The sequence below is a fragment of the Sturnira hondurensis genome, unplaced genomic scaffold (assembly GCF_014824575.4).
Source record: "Sturnira hondurensis isolate 20B ecotype Veracruz unplaced genomic scaffold, ASM1482457v3 Scaffold0000780, whole genome shotgun sequence".
Taxonomy (NCBI): domain Eukaryota; kingdom Metazoa; phylum Chordata; class Mammalia; order Chiroptera; family Phyllostomidae; genus Sturnira; species Sturnira hondurensis.
This window is the reverse complement of record NW_028073411.1, coordinates 23,080,810-23,093,116: the sequence shown is the minus strand read 5'-3', so window position 1 is coordinate 23,093,116 and position 12,307 is coordinate 23,080,810. Positions and strand designations below refer to the sequence as shown.

Here is a 12,307-nt window from a genome sequence, read left to right as displayed (position 1 = left end):
TCTGCTCCACCTCTCCAAGTGACTGTCACCTCACTCAAGTCTGGCCTGTAAGACCATGACAGTCTGGTCCTAGCCAGCTGGTGCTCTGTCACCCCTTTAACTGCATTCTGTGCCAGTCTGCTCTGCTCTCACTCTGCTCCAACTGCACAAGGCTGGCACGTATCCACCCAGGGCCAGCACACGGCCCTCTGCCTGGACAGCTGTCCCCGAGATGTCTGAGTCACTTCCCCTCTCAACCCCCAAAGCTTTAACTCTCTGACTTCTCTTGGGTGTCTCCACACAGGTAAGAAACTGGTCCATCCATGGGCTAGAAGGACCTGGATGAGCAGGTGGGAGGAGAGAACTGCACAAAATGCTTGGTCCTCTGGAGATGACTGATTGGTCCCCTCTGTCCCAGGAGGAGGAGCAGTCTTCTCTGCCCCTGCAGGGGTGCTAGAACACGAGGAAGGACCTGCAGAGCTGGGATGTCACCAGGCAGCAAAGGGCACTGCATTAAGTTCTACACAACTGTGCCCATTTTAAAAACACCACTGGAATACCTCGACTTCAATGATGTCATCCAGTGACCCCGACAACAGGATTATTTCAATGTCTTGAACTTTGCAATCAAGCAGCATATTATGCTTCTCTAGCCGTTTCTGTTCCAGGGAAGACTGAATGGTTACAACTTCTTTTTGCCATTTTCCCACTTCCCTGTAAACACACAGATATGAAAGACTGGTTATATTGGACTCATTACGTAGAGTTGCATCAAAGAAGAAAAATGTTAATCTTACACAAAATTATCTTTTCCTATGAGTGCTATAAGTTCTCAAGTGATCTCACTGATGCCAGTAACTGAAACTTTAACACCTGGGATATAATTAGTTCATTACGATTCTGTAACATACCATCTGTAAACTGCGCTGTGCACACTGCCCCAGCCAAGCTGCATTTCCCCTCAATATAAGCTCTGCATTTTAAGCCCTCCAACCAGACAGTCTCTTGGTAAGAGAGACGTCTCGCCAATTAAGGTGTCCCACGCTCCACAGTCTCTTTTACTGCCTCACACCCCACGGAACTGTGTTACTACTATCAACTCTAATGAAATGCCTTTTGTCTTAAGTGAGGGCTTGGGAATTCTAGCAGCTAACACAATATATCATTTTAAAAGGAACCTAGAAACAAAACCAAAAAATAAAACTACATGGTTTTCAAGAATATGACAACAAACAAAAGATGTGGTTCTGTTTAAACTTAAAAGAAAGGAAGAAGAGTAAAATAACTTTCATTGCACTCAAGAATCTTAGACAAAAAACTTTTGGCTGTGTCTTGGGCAGATGGAAAAAGGGCCACACACTAACCCTCACAAGCTCCGGGGAGCTCTGCATGGTGGGCCCTACAAACTCAGAGACAGAGCGGGGCCTCACAGACGGTCTGAATGTAACATTCCTCGTTAAACACATGACACGAAGAGTCACGTCCTAGACCTGCAGCTTCCCTGCAAAGGCCAGTCTTTGCCCTGAGTGAGCCTGTCTACTGTCTTCCTGCATCTAGCACATGCGTGGCAAGTCAAAGTAACCCCCCCGTCAGAGCCAGACCAGGCGGCCACAGAGCCCGGCACACCGTGCCACAGACCATGGCATGTGGGCAACGAGAGAGCAACGTGCTTACATAATGCTACTCACTCTCCTGACCCACCAGTGTGTGTTTCAGTTTCTACCCAATCCCAGCGATCGCCCCACTTTACCTTCTCCCACACCCTAATCTACATCCAGTGGATTTCATGTGACCCCTTCTGTCTCCTCCTTGGATTTGAAAGTATAAAATAAGCTGTAGAACTGCCATTCTGCAGAGCATTTTCTCAATCCATTGCAATTTTGCTTCCTGGTAATTGTCACAAGTAGGGCTCAAGTAAACTCTTATAAGACTTTGTCAACACTTGAAACATTGAACATCCTTAACAGCGAGGAAAACCATGAAATGCCAAGAGGTCGAGCAGGAACAGAGCACATTTCACCTGATCACTGACAGTGGTGTTGGTTGTACAGGAAAGCCACTGTCATGGTGGCGTGACAGAGCTACCTGATCCAGAAAGTTACTGTCATCATCGTGGCAAATGCACATGCCCATCAGGCGCCAGGCCCTGTTCTGAGAGCCACATAAATGGCCGTATGTTCAACCTCACAACTATTCCCTGAGTGGGCACGGCCATGCCCATCTACTGACAAGGGAAGGAGGGCATGGTACCTAGGGAGCAGAGATGGGATGTGCAGCCATGTGGTCGTGGTCCCTACCTGTCATGCTTTGTCACAGAAACAGACTAGAGGAAGACTCTGCAGAAGGAAAATACCAGTGTCAAGAAGAATTTAGGGTAAGGGGCTCTTTTTAAAAGATATTTTATTTATTTATTTTTAGGGAGGAGGAAGGAAGGGGAGAAAGAGGAAGAGAGAAACATCGATGAGAGAAACATCAATCAGTGGCCCTGGGGTCCGAACCTGCAGCCCAGGCACGTGCCCTGACTGGGAGTCAACCAGCAACCCTTTTCACTTTGCCGACGATGTCTGACCAAGCCACACCAGTCAGGGCGGGTGAGGGACTCTTTATACAGGTCCATGTCTTCATCCGTGAAGAAGAACCACTCACTCTTGCCCTGGACAGTGTGCATCAGTTGGGTGGAGCAGCACCATTCCGTAATCGAAGGGTTTCAGGTTCGATTCCTGGCCAGGGAGCATACCTGGGCTGTGAGTCTCCCCTCCGATCTGGATGTGTATGATCCCCTACTCAGGCGCGATCGGGAGGCAACCAATCAATGCCTCTCCCTCTCTCTTCCTCTCCCTCCCTCTCCCTCTCTCGCATCAATGTTTCTCTCTCTCCTTTCCTCTCTCTCTAAAAGCAATGAGCAAGTGTCCTCGGGTGAGGATAAAAACAAACAAACTCAATCTGTTTACTCACTCTAAACAACTAAGCAGTCTCTTGGTTTTCCCCTAAATTAAAATGTTTAAAGGCTGTGATGTGAGTCTAAAAGCAACAAAGGACACATATTGAAATAACAAAACTTCCTATAATAAATATCAAATTCATGGTAAATACTTTAAAACTCTGGTCATAGCCTTTCAAACTGATGAACTTCTTAACTACCTGTCAACAGCCAAAAACTTCTTTCGTTCCTCTTCAGTTTGAGCTTGGACTTTCTCAACGTTGGAATTCTGAGCAGCAAATTTGTCCTGAAGTTGCTGCCGCTTGGCCATGAGTTCATCCACAGCCTGCAGACAACTGTCTTCAGCCTGAGTGGAGATGATTGGCATTGCAGCTTTACCATCTTTCACATCAGTAAGGCCTACAGTTCTGCTTCTTACCAGTGAAACCAAGCAGCCACTCTGAGGTGCACCCTTGCCCCCGTGCCACCCGAGGCTCTCCTGGAGCAGGACGCTCTCACTGCACACTCCCTGGGAACTGGTGACCACCCTCGGCCTTGGTCCTGCACTCTGGATTCAGTCCTCAGCCTGCCACCTGACTTCTGTTCCCATTGTCCAGTGAAAATGGTCTTGCTACTACAACCTCTTCAGCAGCGAACTAGATATTTTCCAACTTTCCTTGTTTGATGAGTTTCATCACTTCCTCCTGGAAACTCTGGGGCTTCTAGGCTATCACCCCACTGGTTCCCTTCATAACCTGTGTGAATGCTCCCCCAGAACCCTCTCCCCGCTCTGCTGCTCGGCACCGCCTTCCTCTCTGCCTGGGAGTCTCAACCACTCACAAATGGTTTCCATTTAACCCCATAACCCAGTCTAGAGCTCTCCTGTTATCTACACGCTCTTTAACTACCTGACGGAAATGGCTAACTAGACATCACAAAGGCAACTCGAGCCCCACAGGTCCAGAATCTCCTCTCCTTAACCTGCTCCTCCTACCTACCAGCTGCCCAAGTTACGGGCAGTCCTCTGTGGCATGCCCCCTCCTCCTCCTCTCCCACTTCCAAATCTAATCATTCATGAAACTATGCCCATTCTACTTCAAGTTATTGCTCAAACCTGTGCCCCCACCTCCTCTGTAACACGCAGGAGCACAACAAACATGTATTCAATGAAGGAAGTCAGTATTTCAGTGATGAGACACTCCAGTACCAATTACCTTCTTCAGGTTATCAGTATCTTCTGTACCTTTCTGAATAGTTTCTTTTAGTGTGTTGATCTTATTTAGTTTCTTCTTCAGCTGATTGCGACTATATTCAAGTTGAATATTGAGCCGAGTCTTTTGTTTTTCAAATTCTAATCTAGTATAATAAAGTCAAGCATTACAAGTGGTAAACATAGTCCTTCAATTCCTTCTTTACTGTTTGGAAAATTTCAAACATACAAAAGTAGAAGGAATACTATAATGAATTCCCAGGTCACTACCACCCAGCTTTAATAATTTCCAACTCATGGTCAATCTTGTTTCACCTCTTACCCCACTTATTACTCCTTCCCACCACTGGATTATTTGAAGAAAATTCCAGACATCATATAATTTCATCTTTAAATATTTAGTATGTATCTCAAAGTGAAGTGACTTTTAATATACAACCACACTATTATAGATAAAAATGATAATATCTTAAATACAAAATTGCTATCATTGACAAATTTCCTGAGTCCCATTATTTTTTAAAAAACTGCTTTGTCTGACAACAATAGCCATACATTGCATATGAATACGTTTCTTAAAATCTTTCATAATCCATAGGTTTCCTCTCCTCTTTAAGTCAAAATTTTGTATCTATTTTATTTATTTATTTAGTCATTTGAAATAGCTATTCACTCACAAACTCCAAGCATGAAAATGTAAGACCATGCTCCTTCCTTACCCACTTCCCTGTGTTGCAAGCTTCATGAAGTCCTTCAAAGGATTCTAATAACAGCTGCCACCCTCAAATCTGGCTAACAGAGTCATTTGTTTGAGAAATACTTTAAACACTAATTGTATCAGGTACTGTGCTAGATATTATTGATACAAAGACAACAAAAACAACAGTAATCATAAAACCAAATACTACTACTTAGTGACAGTTTACTAATGTGCCTGACACTGTCATAAATGCTTTTACACAGATTAACTCATGTTGTTTGACTCTCTGATGCAGGTAATACTACTGTCCCTATTTTTAAAAAAGATTTATGTACTTATTTTTTGAAAGAAGGGAGAGGAGAAAGAGAGAAACAGAAACATGGATGTGAGAGAGAAACATCTATTGTTTGCCTCTCACATATACCATCCCGGCATGTGCCCTGACCCGGAATTGAACTGCTGACCTTTTGCTTTGCAGGATGACGCCCAACCGACTGAGCCACACCAATCAGGACTTACAGTCCCTATTTAACAAAGAGACCAAGGCACAGAGCAGTAAGTATCTTGCCCAAGGCTACCCACTTAGGAAGCGATGGAGCCAGTGTGACACACTACAGGCAACAGAAGCCCTGCTCCTGACTACTAACCATTCTGCCTGTAGGAGTGGTGAACAACAAACTCAAGGGATTCATCTTTGCTACAAGAGGCAGGCCTATAGACTGCGTGTAAGGGGACACTTCCTTACCTGGCTTTGGGACACCACACTACTCTGGCTTTCCTCTCCCCTCACTCACTGCTCCTTTAATGACTCCTTCTCATCTGCTCCATCTGTTAACATCACCTGCGACCCGTTTTCTGTCTACATTCATTTCCTTGTTGATCTTATCCATCACATGACTTCAACTACCATCTGTATGCCAACAATCCCAAATTTATACTTCCAGGCTGGACCTTGCCCATGAACTCCTAACTTGTGTATGTAACTGCTCACTCTAGATCTCCAACTGGACAGTAGAGGCATCGTCCTAGGATACGCAATGGATCAGCTGCTAAAAGTCACGAGGTCTGCCCTAGCCGTGTGGCTCAGTTGGTTGGAGTGTCACTCCATGTGCCAAAAGTTGCCAGTTTGATTCCTGGTCACGGCACATGGTTAGGCACATATGGGAGGCAACCAAGCGATGTTTCTCTCTCACTTCGACATTCCTTTCTCTCTCTCTCCCTCTCCCCCCGCCACCCTTTCTCTTTGTCTACAAGTTGGTGGAAACATGTCCTCTGGTGTAGATTAAAAAGAAAAGTAATATCGATTCCCAGTCAGGGCACATGCCTGGGTTGCAGGCCAGTTCCCAGCAGGGGACCCACGAGAAGCAACCATACATTGACATTTCCCTCTCCTTCTCTCCTTCCCTTCCCCTCTATAAATAAATAAATAAATAAATAAATAAATAAATAAATAAATGTAATAAAGTTTTATTAAGTTATCAGATGTTAGACCAATCTAAAATTTGATACCATTTTCTACATCAGTATAACTAGAAAAATACAGTGTTTTGCAGTGTATAACACATTTTTTGACCACATTTTTGAGGGAAAAGTAAGGAATCACATTATACATGGATATAATGAATACATGCCATGGGGATAATAATCCTGTATATAATGCACACAAAAACCATGGGTGCACATTATACATGGCAAAATATGGTATCATGAATATAGCTACTATTCATAAGAAAAAAACTAAAATATCCAGGAATTAAGTTAATAAAAACATACACATTTCTATGAAAAAAACTTTAAAATTATAATAAAGTATATGATGATTAGAATAAAAGATATTCATTGTTCTTATTGAGAGGACTTACTATTTTGAAGATGTTCTCCCCAAATAAATCTAAAAACCCAATGCAATCTCAATCAGAATTCCGGTTTCGGTATATGAGAAGCTCAATAAAAAGTGATAGGCAGAATTCTTTACAAAAAAAATCTGTTGAAGTTCAAATAGACTTCAGAATAAGGAGTATGATAGGGATGAAAAGGGATATTTTACAATGATAAGAGAATTCATCCAGCAATAATACAACAACCCCAAACATGTATGTACCTAATCACAAGGCTTTAAAATACAGGAGGTAGAAACAGACAGAAACTGGGTGGAGGAACTGACAGACCCAAAAGCACACCTGGAAGTCTCAGCACGCCTCCCTGAGTGACCAGTGGAGGAACCAGACAGAGTCGGCAAGCACACAGAAGCCATGAGAAATACCAAGCAACTCAACTGCCACTCAGAGAACACCCCATCCAACAGGAGAATGCACTTTTTCAAGTGTACACAGAACATTTACTAAGAAAGAACACATCAGATAAGCCTCAGTGAATGTAAAAGGACTGAAACAAGGCAGAATATACTCCTTAGCACAACAAAATTAAAAATCAATAGCAGAAAAATATCTGAACTGCCCCAATTAAACAACATGCTTCTAAATACTGCGTCAGTCATCGAAAGAAATCACAAGGAATGCTGGAAATGTTAGAATGTTAGAAATATCAGAATGTTAGAAAACATCCTGAATAGAATAAAAATGAAAATACAACATACCAGAAGTAGTGAGATGCAGCTTAAGCAATACTTAAAAATACAAAGTCTGTCCAGAAAGTATCCAGTCATATCATATGAAAAACAGAGACATTTATTGAAGAAGATGTAAGGAACACTGTACATAGAACAATGACACCTCAGTCCCCTTCAAGTAAGCACCATGGGACCTCACACACTTTTCCCAATCACTGTCAGCTGCCCCCCTATATCTTCTTGAATGTCATCGATGGTCTGAAATCTCCTCTTTTCAAATGTGTTATTAGTTTTGGGAAAAGGAAGAAGTCACAGTGCACCAAATCCGGGCTTTGGGGGGGCTGAGTCACCTGCGTGGGTGATGTGGTGTTTCGCCAAAAAATTCTGCATGAGACACGATGCATGAAAAGGCGCGTTGCCATGATGAAGCTGCCAATTACCAGTCGCCCACAGCTGCAGCCTCCTGAATATCTGGATAGTTTTGTGAAGAAATGTTCAAGCTTAACGCGAAATTTGTTTGCAGATTTGTTGCTTTACTTGCTCATTTTGAATGTGATGGCCACACAATACACATGCTCATTCAATGCCATTTACCACCCCCACTGTTTAGCACAGTGAAGTCCTCATTGTTCACACACGCACATTCCAGTCCACTCTCCTTGGCTGCCAGGTCACATCAATGTCATGCAACCCATTCTTGTTACATTGACAATGGCTGGACTTTTTCTGGACAGACCTCATATACAGCTTAAAATGCTTATATTATAAAAGAAGTCTAAATTATATAATGTAAGCTTGTATTTTAGGAAAAGGAGAGTAAATTAAACCCAAAATAAATAGAAGAAAATAATAAAGAGCAGAAATCAACACTATAAAAAGACAAACTATAGAGAAAATCAATGATGCCAAGAACTGATCTTAGAAAAGATTAATAAAATTAAATAAAACATCACTAGCTAAACATTAAGAAGAAAGGAGACAAATAATCAATATCAGAAATTAAAGAGGAGACATCAGTACAGATCCTATAGACATTAAAAAGGATGACAGGAAGTATTAATAACTTTATGTTTATAAATTAGGCAACTTGTATGAAATACACAAATTCCTTAAATGACACAAACTACCAAAGAACAACCCTACATATATTAAGGAAACTGAATCCGTAATTAAAAACCTTCCCACAAAGAAAGGTGGGTGGTCCGGTGGTCTCCCTCGCAAATTTTACTAAACATTTAGGTAAGAAATAATACTATTCTACAGAAACTCTGTCAGGAAAAAATAATAAGAAAACAATTTTTGACTAATTTTATGAGTCTGGCATTGCCTTGACACAAAAATTTGACAAAGACATTAAAGAAAAATAACTATAGGCCAATATGCTCATAAGAGTAGATAAAAAAATCCTTAGCAAAAATTTAAACAAATCAAATCCAAAAACATTTGTTAAGAATAAGATCATGTGGGTTCATCGTAGTTATGCAAAGTTGGTTTAACATTCTGAATTTAACCACTGTAACTTATCATATTAATTACCACCCCCCCCAAACCCAACCATACAATCCTCTCAACAGGGACAGAAAAAGTATTTGACAAAATTCAACATTCATTCATGATAAAAAATTTAAGCAAACAAGAAATAGAGGGGAACTTAGCCTGCTAAAGTTTCCTGGGATGACTGACTCCACTGTGAAACCATATGTCCTGGTAAATTTGGGGATGGGAGTGGGTAGGAGCTTTTTTACTCTCTTTTCCTACGATAGCTGGCCTCCTTAGATTTTTCTACCTTCCTAATAATTACTTCTTGAAAATTACCAATTTTATCTATCTATATATATATATTTACAGAGAAGTAAATAAATTAGTGTTTTATTATTCTTTTAATAGCCATTATGTAATTATGTTCCCATTCTCTTATTTTGTGTATTTTCTTTTCTTTCTTTAAAAAATAAGAGAAATCTTAATAAAACTATGAATGTTTACTATCTATTTCTTGATAAACTGAAATAAAGTCTACCTCAGACATAATTCCCTTAAATTATGAAATAACAGTTACATTTATATATAGATTGTTTGCCAATATTTTAAAATAAAAATACCTTTTTTGATCAATTTCTTGTTGCTGTTTAACATGTTTTTTCTCAAATTCACGAATATTTTCCACACCAATTTCTTCACAGAAGTGTTGGAAAATATCATCTTCAACCTTTTAAATCATTTCAAAACAATTGATTTAATAATTAATTTTGAGAAAGTATACAGACGATGATTAAATCTAAGTTTTCCCCTCCAAGGTTTTCCTGGATTAGGCCAAAAACTAATGCCAATAAGCATTACAGTTCTCTGAGGAGCTAGTAAATTCTCATTCTTTAGCTCCATAAACTATGCCCATCTATTTTGAGATTTCTTATTCTAAAAATTAAATAAGAAAGTGCAAAACTAATTTTACTAAGAGTTTTGGCTTCATGAACTGTTTAAAACAGAAAACATTTAAATTACATCAGACACACCAAATACATTATTTTACATAAATAAAATATTCTTTAGGACAGACTAATAATAGATGGAGAGCAGAATGATAGCTGGGGTGGAGAGATTAGGGGGTGGAGAACTGAGCAAAAAGGAAAAAGGACTCATGGACCTGGACCAGACCACACTGGTGATTGGTAGGGGGAGAGGGATGTATGAGGGCTCAATGGTAATAAAAAAAGAAATACAATAATGATTAAATTTTAAAAACTTAAAAAATTTTAATAAAATATTCTTTATATGAGTAATACTATAGTTTCTTAGGCCACATAAAGCCAAAGGGACTATAGCAGAGAATTAAGACTCAAAAAGATTTAGAAAAACAAGAATGATCCAAATTCAACAACATAACATTAAACCTCAATATTTTTAAAGTGCTGCATTTATGTTCAATTATAGAGTAAACAGACCTATTTTAATAGCAGGGCATATTAAAAACTTTTAGGTTTTACTTGAATTTTAAATGAAATATATGACTGATTCAATAATAAACTATCATTTATATAACCAGACAATCCAAATCACAGAAGTCTTAGCCCCGTGCGCCGCGCCGCCAGGCGCTCTGTCGGGGTCAGACGGCACTCTGCTGGCGCACTTTGCTCCGGGCGCTGACCAACAGGACGCCCAGAGGATGGCGCCAGGAGTGGTCTGAAATTCATGACAAATATAAATGATCAAGGAATTGGGATATTTAACCTGGAAAAGAGATCATTAGGGAGCTACATAAATGTGGTTTCAAATCATGTGACAGAAGGTAGAACTAAAAATAATTACTGAGTGATGGTGGGACAAACAACTTTCTAATGATTAAAGATAAGCAACAGTAGAATGAATTAAACCAGAAAGTTCTTGTCACTTTATATACAATGAGCCTAGAAGACCAACTCTTTGTTTCCCCAGGGCCAAGAACTGTGCCTGGCAAATACAATAAATGTTCTAGAAATAATTACTGAGTGAATAATTAATCTTAAAAAATGACCCAAATGACAAAGTTCTTTTTTTCCTGGTGTCAGGGGCAGGTGAGGAAGAAAGAGGCTGTAATTTTACGAGGAGCCAGGAGTGGGGAGCAGAGGGGAGCAGCCATTCATGGTTCACTGTCTCCCGAGATGGGCAACAGGGGTTCTCAAAAGACCCAAGAAAATTAATTTGGCCCAGCATTCAAACCCAGAGCATATATTAAAGAAGCCCTAAATCTGGTGGCTGGTCTAGAACTATATTCTGCATGCCAATGAATGATAAATGAACCCTCCAGGACCTTGTCTACCCTTTGTTGGAGCTCTGCGGCCCTTTGCTGCCGTTCTTGGACAGCTGCGTCCAGCGCCGAGCACTGGGAGTCGATGTTCAGCAGTTCACTCTGCAGCTGAGACTGTTCCTAATCACAAAAGGGAAAAAATTCTTTTTTAACACGGCTGTTTCAGCTTTGCATGGTGAAGCCAAAACACGACTGGTATCTTTTAGCACAAAAAAGGAATCCATGCGTTAAGGTGAATTCAGGTACAATTGTACAATAAGGTTAACAACCATAAAAATAAAGTGACTAAAGGACTATAATACAATCTCAGTCATTGAGTAAAGTGCAAAAATTACATGGTACTACATAAATGTAACTTCTGAAGTTCTATGTCCTGGTTCTAATTTCCATAACATTTTACGTAAGACATTACCTGGGAAGCAGCAGCAAGGTGCTTCTTTTTAATCACCTCAAGTTCACTTTGTGAGTATTTGAGCCGTGTATGAGTTCCTTGTACGAGAGTCTGTATTTGTTTTAAATCTGCTTCCTTGCGAAGCATCCTCAATAAATCCTAAAGAAAAAGAGAAATATGATAACATTTTATAATAGAAAAGCACTTTCATAAGCCATAATTCACTGACTTTTTACATAGGGCCACAACCACACTCCATCTTCGCTGCTTCTGGGCAATTAAGTCCATAAGCCATCTGGAGTAACCAACGTGCCATAGAGCATCCTCAAAAAACCAACACACTTCCTAACAGGAAATAGGCATGAAAATGGAGGAATGGGGAGTGCATGTTCCAACCAAGGCACATAAATGGGACCATACGATGCAAAGTGCCTGGTTTTTAGTGCACCCTTGCCTTTCTGCTTGCCTCGTCCACTCACTTCTCCCTTCACCCACTCAACCAAATTAACTCCCTAGTGTATGTTCTTCTGTATTTTTATCCCAAGTCTTCATGCAAATACATATGTAAACATACCCCCCTATATATATTTCTTCAGTCTTGTTTTGCAAATTTAAAGTCATATCGAACATACTTTTCTGCCTTTTTTCTCTCCTTCAATTACAAAAGTCAACTGATAAAGCTCTAAATTCACTCTTGAATAGCTTCATATTATCTGAGTGAGACTGTACCAAAATTATTCAAGTATTCCCTAAATGG

At 40.3% G+C, this 12,307-nt stretch overlaps 1 protein-coding gene across 1 annotated transcript in view; it reads right to left on the bottom strand.

Moving 5' to 3' along the window:
* SMC1B (structural maintenance of chromosomes 1B) overlaps nucleotides 1–12,307 on the bottom strand; it is a 49,873-nt gene that overhangs the window by 10,514 nt on the left and 27,052 nt on the right. Inside the window, exons 12-17 of the mRNA XM_037049625.1 lie at nucleotides 11,572–11,709; nucleotides 11,163–11,279; nucleotides 9,478–9,584; nucleotides 4,114–4,255; nucleotides 3,121–3,266; nucleotides 540–693 (exon numbers count right to left, since the gene is read on the bottom strand). Of these exons, the coding sequence (XP_036905520.1) occupies nucleotides 540–693; nucleotides 3,121–3,266; nucleotides 4,114–4,255; nucleotides 9,478–9,584; nucleotides 11,163–11,279; nucleotides 11,572–11,709 (804 nt within the window). The remainder of the gene's footprint in view (nucleotides 1–539; nucleotides 694–3,120; nucleotides 3,267–4,113; nucleotides 4,256–9,477; nucleotides 9,585–11,162; nucleotides 11,280–11,571; nucleotides 11,710–12,307) is intronic.